Source organism: Zingiber officinale, chromosome 8A, assembly GCF_018446385.1.
Source record: "Zingiber officinale cultivar Zhangliang chromosome 8A, Zo_v1.1, whole genome shotgun sequence".
Taxonomy (NCBI): Eukaryota; Viridiplantae; Streptophyta; class Magnoliopsida; order Zingiberales; family Zingiberaceae; genus Zingiber; species Zingiber officinale.
Window position 1 is genome coordinate 39,479,314 of NC_056000.1, and position 24,341 is coordinate 39,503,654.

At 37.1% G+C, this 24,341-nt stretch overlaps 1 protein-coding gene across 1 annotated transcript; it reads left to right on the plus strand.

Moving 5' to 3' along the window:
- The first annotated feature begins 483 nt into the window (after positions 1-483).
- On the plus strand, positions 484-23,602 carry LOC122010709 (mitogen-activated protein kinase kinase kinase 3-like). The gene is given in 9 exon segments (XM_042567205.1): positions 484-494; positions 18,777-18,993; positions 19,153-19,208; positions 19,384-19,474; positions 19,617-19,646; positions 19,648-19,680; positions 19,864-20,026; positions 20,139-20,202; positions 23,002-23,602. Coding segments are annotated over 9 exon segments (819 nt in total). The 3' UTR covers positions 23,156-23,602.
- Positions 23,603-24,341: the final 739 nt, after the last annotated feature.

The following is a 24,341-nucleotide window of genomic DNA, read 5'->3' on the forward strand; positions in this document are numbered from 1 at the left end:
TTCCCAAACCCTAAGCTATTTTTCTTTCTGTCTCCTCGGATGATCTCTTCATGGCATGACACCAAATGGAGCACTTGCGCGAGATCTGCAAGTGCCTCAAAACGCTAGTCGACTTCCTCCTTTGCCATCGTGACACCCTTTCGAAGCACAACCCCAAGCCATGGGATCCTCGCTTCGACCCGTCGTAGCCCTCTCCCCCGATCTCCTATCCCATCACCGCTTTCAAAGGCCTCGCCTCCCACTCCTACCTCTGCTCCTTTCATTTCCCCTGCAACCGCGCCTCCGTCCTCCGTCACCCCCCCTCAAGGATCCTCATTTTCCATGACATGAAGGCCAGGTACGTCGATGACCTGTGAGTGCAGGGGAGTGGCAACCTCAGGGCATACGCGATTTGGCATTGGCACCTCATGAATGTCTTCGTCTACTTCTCGCATGACCTGGTCATGCTGCCGCCGCCATGCTGGACCAACTACGCCCACACCCATGGCGTCAAGGTATTCTCTCTCGATGGTCCTCATCCCCTTTATGTTGTTGTTTGGTCTAAAATGCTCCAGCTCCACTATTCTTGATCATTACGGTGATGATTTTCTTTATGAGCTATACCTTGTTATTTTATTCATGTTTTCGCTGCAGATAAAACAGTGGTTGATTGATCAGTGACATTCTATTTAATTTTTCTCAAAACATTTACGTTTCTATGTCTCTGAGATTCATTTTTTCCTTTATCCAGTCTTGTTTTTTTTTTTTTTTGAACTTTCCTATCCGTTGTTTGCTTATTAACCTTTTATTTATCAAAGTGTGGAAGTTTATCTTACCTAAGTTCATTCAGTCAGCTTGATTCACATGAGCTTTCTATTCCGTTAAAGCTCGACTTATTCTTTTTGCTTTGTTGCATGATTTAATGGATATGAAGGTATTAGGAACTTTCTTGGTTGAATGGGATGAAGGTAGAGTAATTTGTGATACCTTGCTTTCGTCAAAGGAGTCTTCCCAAATGTATGCTGAACGACTTACAGAACTAGCTAGTGCTTTGGGATTTAATGGTTGGTCGGTTAGTCTAATCTTCTCTTCTCTTCCCTTTCCTTTTTTTTTGTGTGCATGTGTCTGCATAATCTTTGTTTTCAAATAATTATTTCCTTTAGTTTGGAGTTCTTGATTTTTTTGCTTTGTATCTTTTCCAAGAATTGCTTTTCTAGGAGTTGAATTCGATCTTGATTTGTTAGTTCCGTTTTGTGTGTTGACCCATATAAAAACGATACATGATAGTAAGACTTTTCAGGTCAATATAGAAGTCAAACTAGACAAGAAGCAAGTTAATAACTTGAAGAAGTTTGCCCATCATCTATCTCGTACTATGCATTCTTCTGTTCCTGGGTCTTCATATGGTCATTTAACTCACTAAATTTTAAATTCTCTAATAATATAACTCCTCATTACACTTTCTTGGTGAGCTGTATTAGTGGTCAGAATGATTTGTAAAATGCAGGCTTAGCTACATGAAATCACTACAACAAAAATGCTAAAAGACAACAAATTTTATCCGTTGTCATAGGCCCTTAAAACCATTGTAACCGACTGTATTGTTAAAACTGGGGGCTACGACAATGATTTTAAATCGTTGTCTTTGAATGAAACGACAACAGTTTTACAATGATTTAAAACTGTTGTCTTTGAATGAAAAGACAACGGTTTAAAATCGTTGTTGTTTAGAGCACTTTTAATAACGCTGCCAGTTACAATGATTTTTGGGACTATGACAATGGTTTTTAACCGTTGTCTTTGAGGGCGATATACAACAACAACGGTTTTAAACCGTTGTCTTTTAAACTATTATCATTTAATATCAATATATCATATTTCAATATAAATATATAATAAAGGCTCATAATCATAAAAGAAAGAATATTCTCCATATCAATGTTATTCTACTTATACAAGAATTACAATCACTAAAGAAGAAACATGTCTCATGTTCAAATAAAATTTATCCCAATACAAATAAACAAATAAACTCCATTTACAACTAATGAATAATAGCCAAAAGACTAGAAACTTGTGATGGTGGTTCATGCCATGTAACCCAAGTCCCATCACAATCTTCAACTTGTAGGATTTCATTGGACTCCTCTTTCTCACTTGCTGATTCTTTCATGCCAACCTTTTCCAATATTGTTGATCATCAGTTCCATAACAATGCAGTCTTCCCCACACCAGTTCTATCAAAAAGTCCAATCTTTCCACCCCTTTATAAGGCACCAAGATATCAACAACTTATTAATATCAAAATAAATACACTATTATATATATATGAAAAAACTTGTTCTGAAAGAATAATAAACACACATATACTTTTACAACAGTTACCATATGTGTGCCTTTGTTATTCTTTCAGAGTTGTGAATGGTTCCACAATTTAAAAAGTATACATAAATTTGAGATTTTATTTCTGAATATGCAAAGATCTAATAATTTAGGTTTTACCTTTATATTCTGCATTAGTCATTGACCTTGTGTATGGCAACACCGAAACAACTTCCAAGTAAATTGAAAGTGCTAACAATGACAAGGCACAATCTACAATTATATAAATAAAAAAAAAGTCATCAGATCTTGTAAAAACAATCATATAAATAAAAGAAATGTTTATCGAATCTTGTAAAAACATGCAAGCTATTTATGATCAAAAGAGACAAGTTTCAAAATCTTGGACAATTCACTTCAACAGGTTAAAACTAGAACCAGTCGCCAATCTTGTCTGGTAGGATTGATGGACTCTGGTTAACCTAGAATTTTCACAAGTTTAACTTGGAAAGAATAGTAAGACCTCCAAGTGAAACCACAATCCAGATTTTTCAATACAGGGGTCCTAACAATTTATAAGGTATGACATAAATCATGAAAGAACATAAGATCACTGCCCAACTTACCGACAGATATCGCAGTTGTACTCCTCTTATATTTGTACATTTGGACATAGAATAGGAAATCTCAGTTACAATATCAATCATTGGAGAACAAAAATATTAGTTACATGTAAAGAAGTATTTACACATAAGAAAGGGAATGAACAAGCCCCTACATTGAATCAGTAAAAAATCCATTCTCATCCATTAGCCAGTTCTTTAAATAAGTTTTGCATTCGGCTGACAGGGTACACTAAGTTAATAGTACATACTATATGTACAACATAAAAAGGAGGCTACGTACCATGCATGTAGCTAAGCCGACATTTTACAAATCATTCTGACCACTGATACAACTCACCAAGAAAGTGTAATGAGGAGTTATATTATCAGAGAATTTAAAATTTAGTGAGTGAAATGACCATATGACTAAAGACCCAAGAACTGAAGAATGCATAGTACAAGATAGATGATGGACAAACTCCTTCAAGTTATTAACTTGCTTCTTGTCCAGTTTGACTTCTATATTGACCTGAAAAGACTTATTATCATGTATCATTTTTGTATGGGTCAATACACAAAACGGAACTAACAAATCAAGATCGAATTCAACTCCTAGAAAATCAATTCTTGGCAAAGATACAAAGCCAAAAAAATCAAGAACTCCAAACTAAAGGAAACAATTATTTGAAAACAAAGATTCTGCAGACACACGCACAAAAAAAAAAGGAAAGGGAAGAGAAGAGAATATGAGACTAACCAACCAACCATCAAATCCCAAAGCACTAGCTAGTTCTGTAAGTCGTTCAGCATACATTTGGGAAGACTCCTTTGACGAAAGCAAGGTATCACAAATTAACTCTACCTTCATCCCATTCAACCAAGAAAGTTCCTAAAACCTTCATATCCTTTAAATCATGCAGCAAAGCAAAAAGAATAAGTCAAGTTTTAACGGAATAGAAAGCAACATCATGTGAATCAAGCTAACTGAATGAACTTAGGTAAGAGAAACTTCCACACTTTGATAAAAGAAAGGTTAATAAGCAAACAACGAATAGGAAAGTTCAAAAAAAAACAAGACTGGATGAAGGAAAAAAATGAATCTCAGAGACATAGAAACGTATGTGTTTTGAGAAAAATTAAATAGAATGTCATTGATCAATCAACCACTATTTTATCTGTAGCGAAAACATGAATAAAATAGCGAGGTATAGTTCATAAAGAAAATTATCACCGTAATTATCACAAATAGTGGAGCTGGAGCATTTTAGACCACACAACAACATAAAGGGGATGAGGACCATCGGGAGAGAATACCTTGACGACATGGGTGTGGGCGGAGTTAGTCCAACACGACGGTGACAGTGTGACCAGGTCATGCGAGAAGTAGACGAAGACATCCATGAGGTACTAATGCTAAATCACTTATGCTCCGAGGTTGCCACTCCCCTGCACTCGCAGGTCGTTGACGTACTTGGCCTTCATGTCATGGCAAATGAGGATCCTATGGTGGGTGGGGGGGAGGCGGTAGAGGACGGGAGCGGGACGGAGGCACGGTTGAAGGGGAAATGAAAGGACAAGAGGTAGGAGCGGCATGCGAGGGCTTTGAGGACATTGATGGGATAGGAGATTGTGGGAGAGGGCTGCGACGGGTCGAAGGGAGGATCCCATGGCTTGTGGTTGCGCTTCGGAAGGTTGTTGCGATGGCAAAGGCGAAAGTCGACTAGGGTTTTGAGGCACTTGTAGATCTCGCGCAAGTGCTCCATTTGGTGGCATGGCGTGAAGAGATCGTCCGAGGGGAGGAAAAGAAAAATGGCTTAGGGTTCAGGAACGCGAAGGGGAAAACATGGCGCCGAAAAGATTTTTGGAGAGAGGGAAAGCAAAACTATGAGGGGGAAAATGATGAAACAAATAAAGTCAAAGACAACGGTTTTATCAAAACTGTTGTCGTAGGCCTTAAAAACGCTTAAAGACAACAATTTTAGAAAATCGTTGTAAAAAGTATTTTTGATTTAAAAAGAAGTCGCTCAATGACAACAGTTTTCACAAAATCGTTGTCTTTTCTATTTAATGAGAGTTCAAAGACAACGATTTTGTAAAAAAATCGTTGTCTTTGGCTAAATTCGCAACGATTTCTCTTAAAATCGTTTTCTTTATGGTTTTGCCCTTTAACATTTTTGTTGCAGTGATAGTACGACCTTGTTTTTATGTTGTACGTATCGTATGTACTGTTAACTTGGTGCACCCTGTCAGTTGAATGCAAAACTTATTTAAAGAACTAGCTAATGGATGAGAATGGATTTATTACTGATTCCATGTAGGAGCTTGTTCATTCCTTTTCTTATGTGTAAATACTTCTTTACATGTAACTAATATTTTTGTTCTCCAATGATTGATATTGTAACTGAGATTTCCTATTCTATGTCCAAATGTACAAATATAAGAGTACAACTGCGATATCTGTCGGTAAGTTGGGCAGTCATCTTAAGTTCTTTCATGATTTATGTCATACCTTATAAATTGTTAGGACCCCTGTATTGAAAAATCTGGATTGTGGTTTCACTTGGAGGTCTTACTATTCTTTCCAAGTTAAACTTGTGAAAATTCTAGGTTAACTAGAGTCCATCAATCCTACCAGACAAGATTGGCGACTGGTTCTTTTAACCTGTTGAAGTGAAATGTCCAAGATTTTGAAACTTGTCTCTTTTGATCATAAATAGCTTGCATGTTTTTACAAGATTTGATAAACATTTCTTTTATTTATATGATTGTTTTTACAAGATCTGATGACTTTTTTTTATTTCTATAATTGTAGATTGTGCCTTGTCATTGTTAGCACTTGCAATTTACTTGGAAGTTGTTTCGGTGTTGCCATACACAAGGTCAATGACTAATGTAGAATATAAAGGTAAAACCTAAATTATTAGATCTATGCATATTCTGAAGTAAAATCTCAAATTTATGTATGTTTTTTAAATTGTGGAACCATTAACAACTCTGAAATAATAACAAAGGCACACATATGGTAACTGTTGTAAAAGTATATGTGTGTTTATTATTCTTTCAGAACAAGTTTTTTCATATATATATAATAGTGTATTTCTTTTGATATTAATAGGTTGTTGATGTTGGATCGAAAGCGCTAGAGGGGGGGGGGGGTGAATAGCGCTCGCGGCTATTTCACGTTTTTCGAAAATCGTTCGAGTAATTTAAACGCAGCGGAAAGTAAATGCAAATACACAGTAGAATTACTTCGTTCGGAGCCTAGCTCGACTCCTACTCGAAGGTCCGCGATCCTTGACCGCTTTTGGTGGGCAACAACTATAGGTTCATTAAATGATTACAATTTGAAGTACAATAATTAATAACAATAAAATATACCGACAACAATGGAAAGATGGAAGAACTGAGCTCCGGGTCGTCGAGATGATATTGCAGCACTTCGGGATCGACTTGTTAGCAGTAGGAAGTAGAAAGTTCGCTTCTGTGATTCATTATCGAAGCTGCACCCCAAGGCTCCCTTTTATAGCTCTATAGATGCTTATCTAGATCCCCAAGTCTCGGGATCAGTTTTGACCCGAAGTGGATCGGTCGACCGATCCTCATGTTCGGTCGACCGATCAGATGTTCTCCACCGCATTTGATCCATCGATCTGTCGCTCCGCCTCGATCTGGTCAAACTCTATCCCTGGGTTCGATCGACCGATCCCAGGTTCCGGTCGACAGATCAGTCTCCTCTGACCCGCTCACCTCGGCTTGATCCAGTCGACACCTATCCCAGGTTCGGTCGACCGATCATGAGGTCCGGTCGACCGATCCCCTGGTCGAGCCCGGTCCAACCTCTAGAGATCTGATCTGCTAGCTTGTGGGTTCGGTCGACCGATCCCGGTCAGTACTAACCCTACACAAAAGTATTAGTTTCCTGCAAGATAGAGTTAGAACACAAAGGATAATATATAGAAATGAATTTGACAGTCACCGGACTGTTCGGTTCTGACTTCGGGTTTCCAACCGGAAACCCTAGGTCGACCCGACGCCTACTGTTCGCTCTACGGGGAACGCGTCCTCACCTACTCCTCTCAGGAGATTTACCTGTTGCCAGTACGATCCTCCAGATCGACTGGATTTTTGCTCAGCGTCCGATGCTTCCGGTCTTCATGCTGGATGTCCGATCCTTGACCCATCCAGACTTCTACCCGGTTCGCGACGCCAGGATTTTAACCTAGGGTTACCACCCCCTAGGATTTTTGCCCGAAGCGTCGACTCACCAAGACTTCCCGCATAGGGTTACCACCCCCTATGACCTAGAGTTACCACCCCTAGGGTTTTTCCTTGCCTAATCGCAGCTAGGACTTTTCTCCACCTAGGGTTACCACTCCCTAAGACCTAGGGTTACCACCCCCTAGGGTTTTCACCTGCCTCACCATAGTTAGGACTTTCCTAAAACACTCAATCATACACATTAGATAATAATTAAACTTAATTTTGAATCCCTTTGTCATTATCAAAACTAAGGTTCGATCGTCAGATGCTTCCCGCACCAACAATCTCCCCCTTTTTGATTATGGCAACCGAAATTCAAAGTTAAGGAAAAAAAATGCAATAAAGGTAAATATAAAAGAGTATAAGCATGAATAAAACCTAAGCACATTGAAGCTCTCCCTTAATGAAAACTCCCCCTTTAACTGATTTCTAAAAGAGTATAAGCATAAATAAAACCTATGCACATTGAAGCTCCCCCTTAATGAAAGCTCCCCCTTTAACTGATTTATCTTAGTTTTGAATTTAGTTTCCTTTTATTTTCCTTTGAATTTCCTTATACTCTCCCCCCCTTTGCCATATATCAAAATAAAGAGGGGAGTAAAAATCGAGTATAGAAGTAAACACTTAGCTTTGCAAAGTATTTTCTTGGAAACATTAAAGTCTAAGTGTTTATTTTAAAAATTACTTCTAAACTCTAAGTTTAAGAAATAATTTTAAATTATTAAGAATAATTTTCAAAGTATTTTTCAAATAAGTTTTGAAATTAATTTTCAAGGGATTTTCCAAATGATTTTTGAAATTAATTTATAAAATTAATTTTCAAAGGATTTTTCAAGTAATTTTTGAAATTGATTTTGAAATTAATTTTCAAAGGATTTTACAAATAATTTTCAAAATTAATTTTCAAAGTATTTTTAAAGTAATTTTGAAATTAATTTTCAAAGGATTTTTAAAGTAATTTTTAAAATTAATTTTCAAAGAATTTTTAAAGTAATTTTAAAATTAATTTTCAAAGAATTTTTAAAGTAATTTTAAAATTAATTTTCAAAGAATTTTTAAAGTAATTTTGAAATTAATTTTCAAAGAATTTTACAAATAATTTTGAAATTAATTTTCAAAGGATTTTTAAAGTAATTTTGAAATTAATTTTCAAAGAATTTAAATAATTTTTAAATTAATTTTCAAAGATTTTTAAAGTAATTTTTAAAATTAATTTTCAAAGAATTTTTAAAGTAATTTTGAAATTAATTTTCAAAGGATTTTTAAAGTAATTTTTAAAATTAATTTTCAAAGAATTTTACAAATAATTTTGAAATTAATTTTCAAAGGATTTTTAAATTGATTTTGAAATTAATTTTCAAAGGATTTTTAAAGCGATTTTGAAATATTTTTCAAAGGATTTTTAAAGTAATTTTTAAAATTAATTTTCAAAGGATTTAAAGTGATTTTGAAATTAATTTTCAAAGAATTTTTAAAGTAATTTTTAAAATTAATTTTCAAAGAATTTTTAAAGTGATTTTGAAATATAATTTTCAAAGGATTTTTAAAGTAATTTTTAAAATTAATTTTCAAAGGATTTTTAAAGTAATTTTGAAATTAATTTTCAAAGGATTTTTAAAGTAATTTTTAAAATTAATTTACAAAGGATTTTAAGTGATTTTGAAATTAATTTTCAAAGGATTTAAAGTGATTTTGAAATTAATTTTTAAATAATTTTACAAATAATTTTGAAATTAATTTTCAAAGTATTTTTAAAGTAATTTTTAAAATTAATTTTCAAAGGATTTAAAGTGATTTTGAAATTAATTTTCAAAGGATTTTTAAAGTGATTTTGAAATTAATTTTCGAAGAATTTTTAAAGTGATTTTCAAATAATTTTTAAAGGATTAAAAATAGATTAAATTTTGTTAAGTTGATTGATTAGATTACATTGATTATAGACTAAGTTTAACTTTTATCCATCTCACCCGATTCTAAGTTGTCAATCAGGTAATTTTAAGTATTTTTGTGAGATGGTTATATTTGATTTAAATTATTTCTAAGGATTAATTTACATTTGAATTAAAATTAGGTTTTCCAATTAGTCAATTAAATAAGTATTTCAAAGATTGATTCCCAAGGGCGAGGCTCTAGGCCTTCTTGGGTATGAGATCATCCACCCCTTCCTAGACAGAATCGCTCAAAGAAATATATATTCAATTTTCTTTTTGAAACTCCTAGATTTAACTAGCAAGTGTAAATTACGCATAGATCCTTAAGCTATCCTAGTCTAAGCATGTATATTGCAAGGAAAAAATAAATAAACAAGCATCAATCAGTTCTATTTATTGGTAACGATTGTCTTTCTATAGGCTCCCCCTGGATCATAGCCTCGATATGGTCTATCAAGGTAATGGATCTGATCTTTGAGGACCCAATAGTGACCAGGTCCAACTTGATTAACCAAGTTTGACTTGGGGACCCATGCTTGAATTATGTTTCTATCATTTCTATTTACTAACGACAAGTATGATTTAAATTTTGTTTTGGTCTTAAATCCAAGTCCGAATTTGTTGTAAACGGCTCGCTGTTTCCCAAGAATCAAATCCAGATTCTTGGAACCCAAGGTGAACCGTTCCAACGTGTCCTTGAGTTCTTTAATTTGAGTTTTCAAATTGGAATTTTCTTTCTCAAGTTGTTGGACTTGAGTTGAACTTCCAATTTGAACTGACTCAGTTAAAGAACTCGAGTCAGTTGCCCCCTTAAGGGCTGTTACCTCCTTTTGGAGCGACTTAACCCGGATGTTGGATTTAGCCAACTTTTTAAGCCAGTACGGAATTAAATTTTGCAAGTCATCTAATTGAGTTTCGGCAAGTAAGGCACTTACAATGGGGTTTGGTCCTTCGGAAGCGGATGCATATCCGTGGCTTTGCTCGGACTTAGTTTCCGACTCGATCTCGGTTTCAGACTTGAATTCAGACTCGGTTTCGTCAATATTTACTTGTACTGGCAACGCGAGGAAGCTTGTCGGTTCTTCTTCGTCGGACTCGGATTCATCTGAGGACTCGGACCAGGTTGCTTTTAATGCCTTCCTTCTTTTCTTCTTGTTTGGACAATCTGTCTTGTAGTGCCCCTTCTGGTTACAGCCGTAGCAGGTCACTTCGAATTTGTCCTTTGAGCTTGGTTGGGCTTCTTTGGACTGGATGGCCTTTCTGACATCCTTTTTGTTGAATCCCTTCTTTTTGCAGAGTTTTTTTACCAGGTTGACTATTTCGGTTGTAAGCTCGTCGTCGTCATCCGAATCTGGTTCTTCTTCTGACTCTGGTTCGGTTCTACGTTTTATCTTTGATTCGCGTATTCTTCCTGTTCCTGCAACCAAAGCCAACCCTTTCTCGGTCGGGCGTGCATTAATCTGTTCATGAAGTTCAAATTCTGCAAAAAGTTCATCTAACTTAATGGTAGATAGGTCCTTAGAAACCTTGTGGGCATCTACCATGGATGCCCACAAGGTGTTCCTCGGAAAGGCGTTTAAAGAGTACCTTATGATATCCCAGTTATCTACCTTCTGTCCAATTGCATGAAGTCCGTTGAGCAGATCTTGAATCCGGGCGTGGAGTTGAGCAGCTGTCTCACCTTCCTGCAATTTAATATTAAATAATTTATTGAAGATTAAGTCTCTTTTACTTACTTTGGTGTCGGACGTTCCTTCGTGAAGTTCAATGAGTTTCTACCACAGCTCCTTGGCACTGTTGAAGGGGCCGACGCGGTTAAGTTCTTCTTTTGATAGGCCACACTGGAGGGTGCAGGTTGCCTTGGCATTAGCTTCCACCTTCTTAATCAGAGATGCGTCCCAGTCCTCGTATGGTAGTGGCTTGCCGGCACTATCAGTTGGTAGTTGGAATCCGGTTTTGACGATCATCCATACTTCAAAATGAGTCTGGAGATATGCCTCCATCCGACCTTTCCAGTATCCGAAGTCGTATCCGGTGAAAAGCGGGGGGCGGGCTGTACTGTAGCCTTCTTGAAGGGCCATTTTAGTTCAACTAAAAAAAAGTAAACAACAAGAAAATTCCAGGACTTGGTCCTGGATTAGTAGTGCGGGAAGTATAAAAAATAGAACACGAACTCGGGTGGTGTTGCACCAACTTCGAGCAAAAACTGATTTGAGAAAAGAATTAGAATATAGCTATGAGGCTAAATTCTAATTGACTCCGAAAAATCTGAAAAATACCACGAAAAAATTATTTTGAATGGTGGTTGCACCGATTCAAAACGACCCCGCTCTGATACCAATTGTTGGATCGAAAGTGCTAGAGGGGGGGGGGGGGTGAATAGCGCTCGCGACTATTTCATGTTTTTCGAAAATCGTTCGAGTAATTTAAACGCAGCGGAAAGTAAATGCAAACACACAGAAGACACAGTAGAATTACTTCGTTCGGAGCCTAGCTCGACTCCTACTCGAAGGCCCGCGGTCCTTGACCGCTTTCGGTGGGAAACAACTATAGATTCATTAAATGATTACAATTTGAAGTACAATAATTAATAACAATAAAATATACCGACGACAATGGAAAGATGGAAGAACTAAGCTTCGGGTCGTCGAGATGATATTGCAACACTTCGGGATCGACTTGTTAGCAACAGGAAGTAGAAAGTTCGCTTCTGTGATTCATTGTCGAAGCTGCACCCCAAGGCTCGCTTTTATAGCTTTGTAGACGCTGATCCAGATCCCCAAGTCTCGGGATCAGTTTTGACCCGAAGCGGATCGGTCGACCGATCCTCATGTTCGGTCGACCGATCAGATGTTCTCCACCGCATCTGATCCGTCGATCTGTCGCTCTGTCTCGATCTGGTCAAACTCTATCCCTGGGTTCGGTCGACCGATCCCAGGTTCCGGTCGACCGATCAGTCTCCTCTGACCCGCTCACCTCGGCTTGATCAGTCGACACCTATCCCAGGTTCGGTCGACCGATCACGAGATCCAGTCGACCGATCCCATGGTCGAGCCCGGTCCAACCTCTGGAGATCTGATCTGCTAGCTTGTGGGTTCGGTCGACCGATCCCAAGGTTCGGTCGATCGATCCCGGTCAGTACTAACCCTGCAAAAAAGTATTAGTTTCCTGCAAGACAGAGTTAGAACACAAAGGATAATATATAGAAATGAATTTGACAGTCACCGGACTGTCCGGGTCTGACTTCGGGTTTCCAACCGGAAACCCTAGGTTGACCCGACGCCTACTGTTCCCTCTACGGGGAACGCGTCCTCACCTACTCCTCTCAGGAGATTTACCTGTTGTCAGTACGATCCTCCAGATCGACTGGACTTTTGCTCAGTGTTCGATGCTTCCGGTCTTCATGCTGGATGTCCGATCCTCGACCCATCCAGACTTCTACCCGGTTCGCGATGGCAGGATTTTAACCTAGGGTTACAACCCCCTAGGATTTTTGCCCGATGCGTCGATCCGCCAAGACTTCCCGCATAGGGTTACCACCCCCTATAACCTAGGGTTACCACCCCCTAGGGTTTTCCTTGCCTAACCGCAGCTAGGACTTTTCTCCACCTAGGGTTACCACCCCCTAGGACCTACGGTTACCACCCCCTAGGGTTTTCACCTGCCTCACCATAGTTAGGACTTTCCTGAAACACTCAATCATACACATTAGATAATAATTAAACTTAACTTTGAATCCATTTGCCATTATCAAAACTAAGGTTCGATCGTCGGATGCTTCCCGCACCAACAGTTGATATCTTTGTGCCTTATAAAGGGGTGGAAAGCTTGGACTTTTTGATAGAACTGGTGTGGGGAAGACTGCATTGTTATGGAACTGATGATCAACAACATTGGAAAAGGTTGGCATGAAAGAATCAGCAAGTGAGAAAGAGGAGTCCAATGAAATCCTACAAGTTGAAGATTGTGATGGGACTTGGGTTGACAATAATTAAGTGTAATCCTATATGACATGAACCACCATCACAAGTTTCTAGTCTTTTGGCTATTATTCATTAGTTGTAAATGGAGTTTATTTGTTTATTTGTATTGGGATAAATTTTATTTAAACATGAGACATGTTTCTTCTTTAGTGATTGTAATTCTTGTATAAGTAACATTTTGAATGACATTGATATGGAGAATATTCTTTTTTTATGATTATGAGCCTTTATTATATATTTATATTGAAATATGATATATTGATATTAAATGACAATAGTTTAAAAGACAATGGTTTAAAACTGTTGTTGTCTATTGCTCTCAAAGACAACGGTTAAAAATCATTGTCGTAGTCCCCAAAACCATTGTAACTGGCAGCGTTATTAAAAGTGCTCTAAACAACAACGATTTTAAACCGTTGTCTTTTCATTCAAAGACAATGGTTGTAAACCATTGCAAAACTGTTGTCGTTTCATTCAAAGACAACGGTTTAAAACCATTTTCGTAGCCCCCACTTTTAATAACACAGTCAGTTACAACGATTTAAGGGCCTACGACAACGGATAAAATCCGTTGTCTTTTAACATTTTTGTTGTAATGAATTAACTCCTACAAAGGGTGCCAAAATCAAATCATATTTATTGGTGTTATATGTCGTATCAAATACAACTACATCACCAAATACACTGTATGCCCTTCTTGATACATGATCAACCCAAAAGTACCTCCAAAATCTGTTATCTGAATCAGTCTTGTAATCAAAGAAAAAAGTTAAATTCTTCTCTTGCTCAGATGTAAATGATTAGTGTTTCGACATCAATACCCTTTTGTTCATCCCTTAGATTTCTCTCAAAGTTGCTAATATCAATTTTTGTGCAACCTACTTGCTCAGGGCCTCCATACTCTATCTCCAATAAACACATTTGTTGATAAGTTGGTATATTAGTCTTTGAAAACTATTTTGTCAATGCTTTCTGTTAGATTTTGAGCGATGTCCAAAGGCATATTATATGTTTTTACTAAATATAGATTCACTATTTGAATGCATATTATATGTTTGAATGTCTTAAACTCATTTACTTAATACCCGCAATATAATTCATAGCATGAGAGAAATTGTGATTGGATCAAAACTACTGATTATCTCTACATGTGTAATTATGAACGTATTGGAATTTCCCTAGTCATCGAATTGATGCATTCAGACATCATCAATTCTGTAAAACTAGCATGGGTTATACTCTTTGGTTCACCAAGTAGCTGTTTTCTCACTGGCTGGAGATAATGGGATGCCAAGAGTTAAACGTAGATGCTAGTTATGGTAATTAGTTCATTGAAGTGACTTGCTGTAAAACTTTATATGGTTATCTATATATATGGATATGTCTGTGAAGCTCTTATTGCAGCTTGAGTGCAAGTTTCCTTCGACTTGAGTTATTCAAGTCATCTTGGTTATGAAGACTTATACTTTGACATCTTAAACAAGTACCTCATTGAGGTGTGGACCCGGGATGATTACGTATAAGTCAAAATACCCGAAGATGTTTAAATGACCCATAAAGGATTCACCACTCTTTATGAGGAGGCGTATACCCTATGACCACTCGCTACAATTATTGCTCAAAGTCTTTTGCCAAAGCATCACATGTTAAGAGTACGAGACTCTTGTACACATGTACGAGTAATTCAAATCCGTAAACGAGAAGGTATTACTTAGGCTAGGTGTGATGTAGTCAGTCTAGTAGGGACAACCACATAGACCATGTCCTAAACCAAGTGGGTATAAGATGAGTGAAAGGAACAAGACACGATTCACTGTAGTTGCTGAAGGGTTTAAAATTAGTTCTAAGATCAACTATGATTTTTCGGCTAATTGGGGATTATGATGTACTACTAGATGCCACTCGTGATTATTCTATAATTAAGTAGTTAATTATATATAACCAAGATAAACCGAAAACCTATTAGACCACATGTATTAACGAGTCTCTAAAAGTCGTAAAACAAGTTAAAGAATAGGATTTTTAGATTAAGAGATAAATGTTTGGTTGGACCATACATAAGACAAATATGGAAATATTTGTCATGAAGGAAGTTTGGATGGGAGACATCTCTTATGGTAGAGTTGAACTATATTTAGTTTAATCATGAATTAGTTATGAACCAACTTGGTTTAGTTGTGAACCAAATCAAGAGATTAATGGGCTAATTTTTAATTAAGGGATAATGAGTTAGATTTGAGCTTTCTAATCCAACTCATTAAAGAGGATTATATATATGTAATTGGGAGAGAATTAGATACAAGTTTTATTATTTGATTGATTGGCTTTTGGAAACTTAATCCTCCTTTCCCTCTCCTTTCTCTCTCGTTGCCCGCAAGAGGGCTCTCCCTCTTGTTGCCGTGACCACCACAAGGGAGAAAAATTCTCCCTTTTGTGTTTTCTTCTTCTTCCTCTTGATCCCTCTTCTTTGCTCATGACTAGTAACTTCCGAAGGAGAGGCTTGTACTCAAGGAGTTGCCTTGAGGAGCTCGACGTGGATACAAATATAGGTGAGGGTTGACAACGTCGCTACGGTTGATGCCCTTCTTGTTATAGGTCATTTGTAAGATATACCTAGTGTAAATTTACTCCCCGCTAAATTTTAATTATGTGATAATGTTTGATATGTTTTATCCTTGTATGTTGTGGTGTGTGTGATGTAATAATTAGGAATTATTATTGTTTTATTTTCCGCTGCGCATCTTTACGAAACATGTTCTAGAACGCATCCACATTAGGCATATCCCAACACTTTTTTGGTTGTCGAAACACTATAATGTGAGCATATCAAATGCACCTTTGATGGAGTCAAGAGCGGATGATTATGGGTTTCTATAAAGTTACAGACAACTCAATCAGGTCCCGTCTATTTCTTGATAAATACAATATTTGACTTACAACTTGTTCTAACTACGCCACATGGTCTTTCCCTTGTTTGCTGATTAGGGTTTGGATGTTTATTGCGCCGCATTAGATCTGTATGTCCTTTAAAACATACAATTTGTTTTCACGTTACTTCATTTGTCATCATGTTTTTCTTGCTCATGTTACTCCTTGAACTAAATCCAACTTCTTATGTATATTGGTAATATAACGAATATGCATCCTCTAGAGATGAGACTTCAATTCCAATTTTGCTTAGGGAATGAATTCCTGATCATCAACTCTATTTTCTTCCATTTTTAGGCACCCTCTGCATTATATTTGATAATAGATAAATAAAATAAAAATTATTCCAATTAACTTGACAGAGATACTAAACTCTAACAGTTGTCTAAAGCATAATAACAAAATAAAATAGAAGCGAGAGAGTATTGATGCTTGTATAAAACAAAAGTGATTCTGATATACAGAAACAAATTATCAGGAAAGAAATAGTAAAGTAATGCATAAGGTTACGTTCAAACATCTAAAAGTTAACAAATTCTAGATCAAATAGGCTACACGGCCACTTAGATTCGATGTTCAGAAGAAAAACTACAAGGTCTGTTATACAAAAAAAAAAATTGATTCAAGCAATTTCTCATTGCTCTCTATGCATGTTCAGATGAGGTTAGAAAATATAAATGTTGGAAGGAAGGGAAATTTTGAACCAGTCCTCTTTTGATTTAAATCATCTATGATCCAAACATGAAGTATGCCACACAAAATAGAAAGTATGATCCAAATAAATTTCTTGCTGTTAAACTAGAGAACAAGGATGATTCAAATATGAAGTATGTCACAAGAAATATATAGCAAAATGGAAGCTTTTACCGGTGAAACCATAAACCCTAATACCCACAATCAACACTAAACAGAAAGAGGGAGCTTTTACCGACGAAAACCCTAAAAAAAAATCATCACTCAATAGAAAGTATAGAAGCTTTTACCATATAAGGATTTTTCGGGTGAGAGAAAATCTAGTTGTGCGGTTTGGTGCGGAGGGCTAATTGTGGCATAGGGAGAACTTGAGTAGGCGAGAATAGAGATCACCGGTAAACCGCGATGAGAGAGGTGATTCAGAGAGGGAGGAGCGACGACTAGGATTTTGCAGAGAGGAAAACGCGAGAAATGAGTTTCTGTACATCAAAAGTTTTCTGCGCATTAAAACTTTTCTGCACGCGTTAGCAACTTCTCATCGTAGTGAATGACAACATAGAACTTGCCACATCACCAAATTGCACAAAACCACAAGACTATCACTGCGCGCACACGCGCACACACACAGATAATATATATAAGGATTGAATTCTAGTTTGGATGAATTAAGATTAATGGATATAAACTAGATATATGGAGCCAACTTTTTTTTTTCCTAACTAGTCATATATGTAACACTATGTATGACATGGCTACATTTTCAGCAACATGTAGTTATAATAATGTTATAATATAGATTTGAATATAACTTTGTGGGAAATTCTTTTAAATTTAGCTTACAAAGGACAATATAATAATAGCCTTTTAAAAATGGTATATTCTTTCAACCTTTTTACTAAATCTCCATAATATGAATTTGATTGAAAATGGGTTTAAGGGTGGCAACATGGAGATTTTGATTGACGATATCTTCTCACAAAAATATTTTTAAGCTACTTGACTCATTACTAATGCCGCTATATACTGAAGTAAGTATATTTTTGAAATATAAAATATCTTTTTTTTTTAAATTTTAAAATATAATATTTTTAATGACGAGAAAAAATAATGACGTCTTTCAATTTTTACTTTATTTTTATATATCAACTGTTATATATATACTGTCAATCATTAGTTATTTCACTTGTTCAAATTTAGGCAACCAGTAAACACATTCAAATAACTTAGCTGACCAATAAACAATTTTGGAGAGCATTATTAAAATAAATAGAAATTGACCTTTTTACGCTAGGTGCAATTTCAGAGACATGGGTTTAGATGTCTAGTCCTAAATTAATAATGATATTATTAAATAAAAAACTAAAAAATATATACCTCTATAAAAAAAGATAGATCCGTTTTATTTTAATGGTAAAAGATGAATATATTCGGTGCTCCATCAATTCGTCTTGTCCCCCCAATCTATCCGGGCCAAGGAGGAGGTAAATGATACTATTAGTTTTGGGAATAATGACTAGTATATGAAGGAGATATTTATCTCAGTTATATCAAGATTTAAATCTCAGACCTTATGATAATAATATTTTATGTGCTACCCACTATACCATCATGAGAGAACGCGTCTATATCTCTACAAAAGATTCTATCATGAGCCGCCAAACTATCAAACTTTTTTTTTTTTCTCTTTTAACCACGGGGAACCCTTTCCTGGTCGCCTATTAGAGATTTGGCTGGATTTCTTTTGTTGTAGTTCGAAAAAGTTGATTGCCTTAGGAGTCTCCCTTGGATCTTGGGTTTTTGCAAATTTTGTTTAAAGATATGATTTCTGGGTTAGATTCTCAATTTTCATCCGTCAAAAGAAAAGTCTTGTTCTTAACCAATGATGTGCTTCAACTCACTGGTCTTGTGTTTTTCCACAATTCAACAGTGTTCTCTTTTTGCTCATGCAGTCTAAGAAAATGCTTCCTAACCAGATCATACTCTTCCTTTCATGAATCTCTGCCTTTAATGAGAAAGATCATAGTTTGTCACCAGCAATTTGAGTGCCTAAGATTTACTTTGCTTTCTTTTTGTAGGTGTTTTGACCATATCAACACAACGGGAGGCAGAAATGAAGTGCAAAGGCATGAGCACATGGCCGAAGGCAGGCAAGTCTTCTCCTGCAGTCCAGTTGCAGAGCATCCTGTTGGTGAAAATGGTTTTTCTCATGCTCAAGCTTCGACAGAGACCATATTCAGTAGGACTGCAAATCCTTCTCCTGGCCTGAAAGGGTCTCGTTTTCCTACTTCACCTGTTCATCCCGGTTCATTTGGTTTGTCCCCAACATCCCCAACCCGCTGGCAAGATAATTTGCCCAGCTCACCTCATCCCCCACCTCTTCCGCCAAGCTCTCCGAGCAGTTCTCATTCTCCATCTTCTTCCTCTTCACTATCTCCGAAGACACAGTGAAAGAAAGGGCAATTGCTCAGCAGGGGTACTTTTGGTCATGTCTATCTTGGATTCATCAGGTACCTTCTTCTTTACTATCTTACTATATATTGGAGAAACTAAATCCTGTGACGATAGTTGAATTCCCATTATGGTTATTAGTAATACCAATTTACATACTTCATATTTAATTGAGTTATCCATTGTTTACACCTTCAATATCATTTAACATTACATTTATGTGTCCTGCTCCAGTGAAAGTGGCCGTCAGATGTGTGCCATCAAAGAGGTCATAAATATTTTCGATGATGCAAATTCCAAGGAATCCCTTAAACAACTAAACCACGTAATCTTCTAATCTTTTCATTTGTCTCATAAGATATCGTCTATTCTTTTTCTCATGATCGAAGTATGCACTTGTCATTTTGTATATATCTGCTAGTCATGAAACAAGGAAAATAATTTGAATCCTTTGCTCACAATCACAGGAAATAGCTTTACTTAGTTAGCTCTCACATCCCAAATATTGTGCGGTACTATGGCAGTGAGCTGGTAAGTTCACTATTTCGCTAGGTGGCTTGCGACCTGTATGAATTTGGTTATTTTCGACAACAATAGCATGAATGAGTCAGAACCAGTTTGGATTTAAAACTGTGTCCAGTTTTGGCTAGTTTTACTCTTTCATAGTTGTTATTACATGAGTCATTAGGATCTGTTTTAACATCTATTTTGCAGGTCGAAGACACACTGTCTGTTTATCTTGAGTATGTCTCTGGAGGTTCTATACACAAGATACTTCAAGAATATGGTGCTTTTGGGGAAACATTAATTCGCAACTACACTGCTCAAGTACTTTCTGGACTTGCCTACTTACATGGGAGGACTTCTGTACATGCAGGTACTTGGCCACATAAGTTTCATGTCACATGTATTGCTGATAAGCCGTCTTGTGTGTTTTCCCCAAATCTATAGTCCATGAAATGGAATCTAATCTTGCCGAGATATTAAAGGGGCAAACATACTGGTAGATCCTAATGGTGAAATCAAACTGGCTGATTTGGCATGGCTAAACATGTAAGTTTCTTCTACTATCTCGCTTGTAGATTTTGTAAAATTGACATGTACTAACTGTTGGAATGTATACTAAAACCTAACTTTTGTAAATATTTATTTAGAAATAAAAGAATCACATTGATCAAATGTCTATATTTATTTACTAAGTGTAGTTGTTCAATTAATTTATATTATAGATAACATGGTGAATGGTGTAGTAAAACGAAGGTAAAGGACTTTTATGGAAATAGTTAGATCAATAATGAGTTATTCAGAATTACCAAAATTCATTTTGAGAATATACACTGGAAACAGAAGTGAACATAGTACCTTTTAAGTCAGAACTCTCTACTCCCATAGAATTACAGAATGGGCGTAAGTCTAGTCTGAAGCATATTCGGATTTTGGTGGTCTAGCACATGAGAGACACTGATAAGTTGGACAGGAGTTCACTTGTTTGAAGGTTATCCTAGAGAAACGAAAGGAGGTTTATAGTCCTAAAAATCAGAAGGTCATTGTTAGCACCAATGGTCGATTTTTAGAAGAGGACTATGTAATAAACCATAAGCCCATAAGTAAATTTGTTCTTAAGGAAATAATAAAGGACATGTCTAATCTAGTACCAACTGTATAAGATGAAATATCACAATAAACTGCAACACGTATCACAGATGATACACAATTGCAGAAAGTTCCTCATCGTAGTAGGAGGATTGTTAGGTAACCTGAAATATTCATATTTTGGAAGAGTCTTTGGACTTGATCCCTGGTGAACATGAATTTAATTCCTGGACATATGACGAAGCGCTCCAAGATAAAGATACAACATCTTTGAGAAATGAATACATAATTAGAATATATGTGTTCTAATAAATTCTGGGAGCTTGTAGAGCCACCAGATGGTGTAAAAGCCATTGGGTCTACAATAGGAAAAGAGGGATAGATGGGAAGGTGGAAACTTTCAAAGCAAGGCTTGTTGGAAAAGGAAACTTTCTCACCGGTAGCCATGCTTAAGTCTAATCCGGATTCTTTTATCTATTGTTACTTATATGAACTATGAGATTTGGCAAGTGGATCTCAAGATAGCTTTCCTTAAAGGAAGTCTTGAAGAAAATATCCATATAAAGCAACCAGAAGGGTTCATTGCAAAGGGCAAAGAGCATCTTGTGTGCAAGCTCAATCAGTCTATGGACTGAAGCAAAGCTTCAAGGTCTTGGAACATCTGATTTAATAAAGTAAACCAGACCTATGGATTTATTTAATAACCGGATGAGTCTTGTGTATATAAGAAGTGTGATGGAAACGTGGTGGTATTTCTTTTACTATACGTAGATAATATTTTTGGTAGTTGGAAACAATATTAAAGTGTTGTCGGAAGTAAGAGTATGATTGTCCAAACAATTCGATATGAAGAACTTGGAAGAATGCATATATTCTTGGGATCAAAGTAATGAGGGATCGCAAGAAAAGAATATTTTTTTTATCCCAAGCTTCATATATCGATACAATCCTTGCTTGTTTTAGCATGCAAGACTCCAAGAAAGGTTTTCTACCTTTTAGACATGGAGTAAACTTTATCTAAAGAGATGTCTCCGAAGACATCAAAGGAGATAGAAGACATAAAGGCAGTTCTTTATGCTTCGGCTTCAAAAACATGAATGTCTCATCACTTGGTAACTTCTCTTACTTTAAATTTCCTCCACATTGTTTTTAGTTTTCATTGGGACAATGAAAAGTTTAAGTCTAGGGGGATGCATTAGATGCATTTAGTTTAGTTCAGTTTTTACTTATTTCTTTTTGCTTAGTAGTTGCATTCTACATCATATTATGATTGTTTGTTCCTTATTGCAAAATACTAGCACGTTTATTCTAGATTTTATGTGGTTCAGGTGCTAGTATGTTTAGTGATCTATCTTTTTCTATCTATGATAGCATGAAGTGAGCAATGTTTTTACTATAAGAGTTTAAGTATTGGCCTTGTTTTAGGATCTCTATACACTATGCCTATTTTTGATGGTTGATGATTCATATAATTGGACTAGTACTTGTGTTTCTATGGTGACCTCTCAACTACATTTTGGTTATTGGATAAACTCAGATCATGTAAGCTCATTTGGAAAAATCAATCCCAAAAAAATAAAAAAAATGAAGAAAAATGAAGGTTTGTTCAAGTTTGATACTTTGCAAACATTCAAAGAAAAAAAATAAAAAAAAAAAGGATAAAAAAATAGTTGTCGTGAGTGGAAACTAGCAATTCACCCCTTTGAGACCGAGTTAGGTTACTGGGAAAATGAATGCTATGTTTCTCTTGATACTGAGTATTCCTTTGAGACCTTTTGTAGACGATGCATAGTATTTTTGAGGGGAACGAACCTTGCGTGTGGCAGGTAAGTGTCTATCGCCGGAATCATAAGGAACACAATTTTATGACGACTTGACTAGACTTAGGGATTGAAACTTGATAAATCTAGGCCACTTTTGCACTGAGCACGGAGGACTACTACTTAGGTCATACTTAAACTACTTTTGTATCTTGCTCACCAATGAAATCATTTGATAGAATTAGATTGACTTGCTAGAGATTATGATGCACTATCTAACCACATGAATCTAGATTGCGGGCTTTGCTTGAGGGCAAGCAAAGGTTTAAGTCTGGGGGTGTGATGTGCGTAGATCTCATGATTGTTTATGCATGTTTTAGCGCACATTCACTTGCTTTATGCATACATATTCTTTGCATAATCGTATCCTTTAGTGCATACTCATCATAAATACTCTTTTGTTCGGGGATATGCTCTTTGCTTGTTTTCTTGTTGACAGGACATTATTTGGAGCAGAAATGGAGAAAAAGGGCACACAGGAGCTTGGGTCGTGCATGGCCACACGACCGTGTGGCCATGAGCGTGTTCCGGCCGTGCCAATCAACTCGTGGCCAAGCAGCATTCCAGAGAGGAGGAAGGTCACGACCGTGTGAAGCCACACGGCTGTGTGATCCTGGGCAGAGAAGCAGAAGGCCACGACCGTGCAACCTTGCACGGCCATGTGGCCACTCCAGAGAGGAAGCAAAGCATGGTCGTGCAATCTTGCACGATCGTGCCTCACAACCAGCGGCCAAGGAAGACACGGCCGTGCGGACTCACACGGCCGTGCCACTCAACCAGAAGGAAGGAAAGGCGTGGCCGTGCCAACCTTGCACGGCTGTGCCACGGCCCGTGCAGCACCCGTTCCCTAGCATATAAAAGGGTCAAGAACCCTATTCTTGGATTCATCTTGGGTTCGGGACTTCGTCCCTCCCCTCGGGGAAAGCCGTCGAGTTTCATCCACCGCCGTCTCTTCACGATCCGTCCATCTCCGGAGCAAGGAGGCATCCTCAAGACATCGAAATCATCGGCAAGCATCTCTACTCCCCTTTCTTCTCACATCTAGGGTTGTAAGTATTCTTTTTTTATTGTTCTGGGGTTGTTCTTCCCCCCATAATGGAGTAGACATCCTCTTCTAGGATTAGGAAGTATTTGTAATATGATGGAGATGTAGAACTATGTTGATTCGCCTTATTTCTATTCAATGAATTGTTTATGCCTTGTTTATACTTGATGAAGTTGTGTGTGTGGCATAGTTATGTTTCTTGCACGCTTTGTTGATTGATGTGGAGGATTGTTGATCACGCAAGGGGATGCCCTAGAGCGTATTGACCAAGGTATCCTCGTGACAAGGGTAACCCTTTCCGGACGTCTAAGACGTTCCCTTAAAAGGAGAAACAATCCCATATGAATTGTTGCTCTCATAGAGAGAGTGCTCTAGATCGTATACCCGAGGGGCCCTAGTGACAAGGGTAACCCGTTCACGGACGTTTAGGACATTCTCTTGAAAGGAGAGGCAATTCCTCCATAAGGAAGTAGGAACCCGTACCATCTACCTTTATCCTTATTGCTATTTACTAGACACGAATTCTTGCGATCTATCGAGGCACCCTCGTGACAGGGGTTTAACCGTTACAGGATTTCACAGGGATCGTCTCTATTCGATACTTAGGGATATTGACCAATCTAACTTCCTACAAGGGCATGGACATAGAGGGTAGAAACTAAGCAATCTATGTAGTATCTCCTAGTATTACAATGAAACAGAAATCCTAGAATCCATCTCCCGAAGCTCACTCT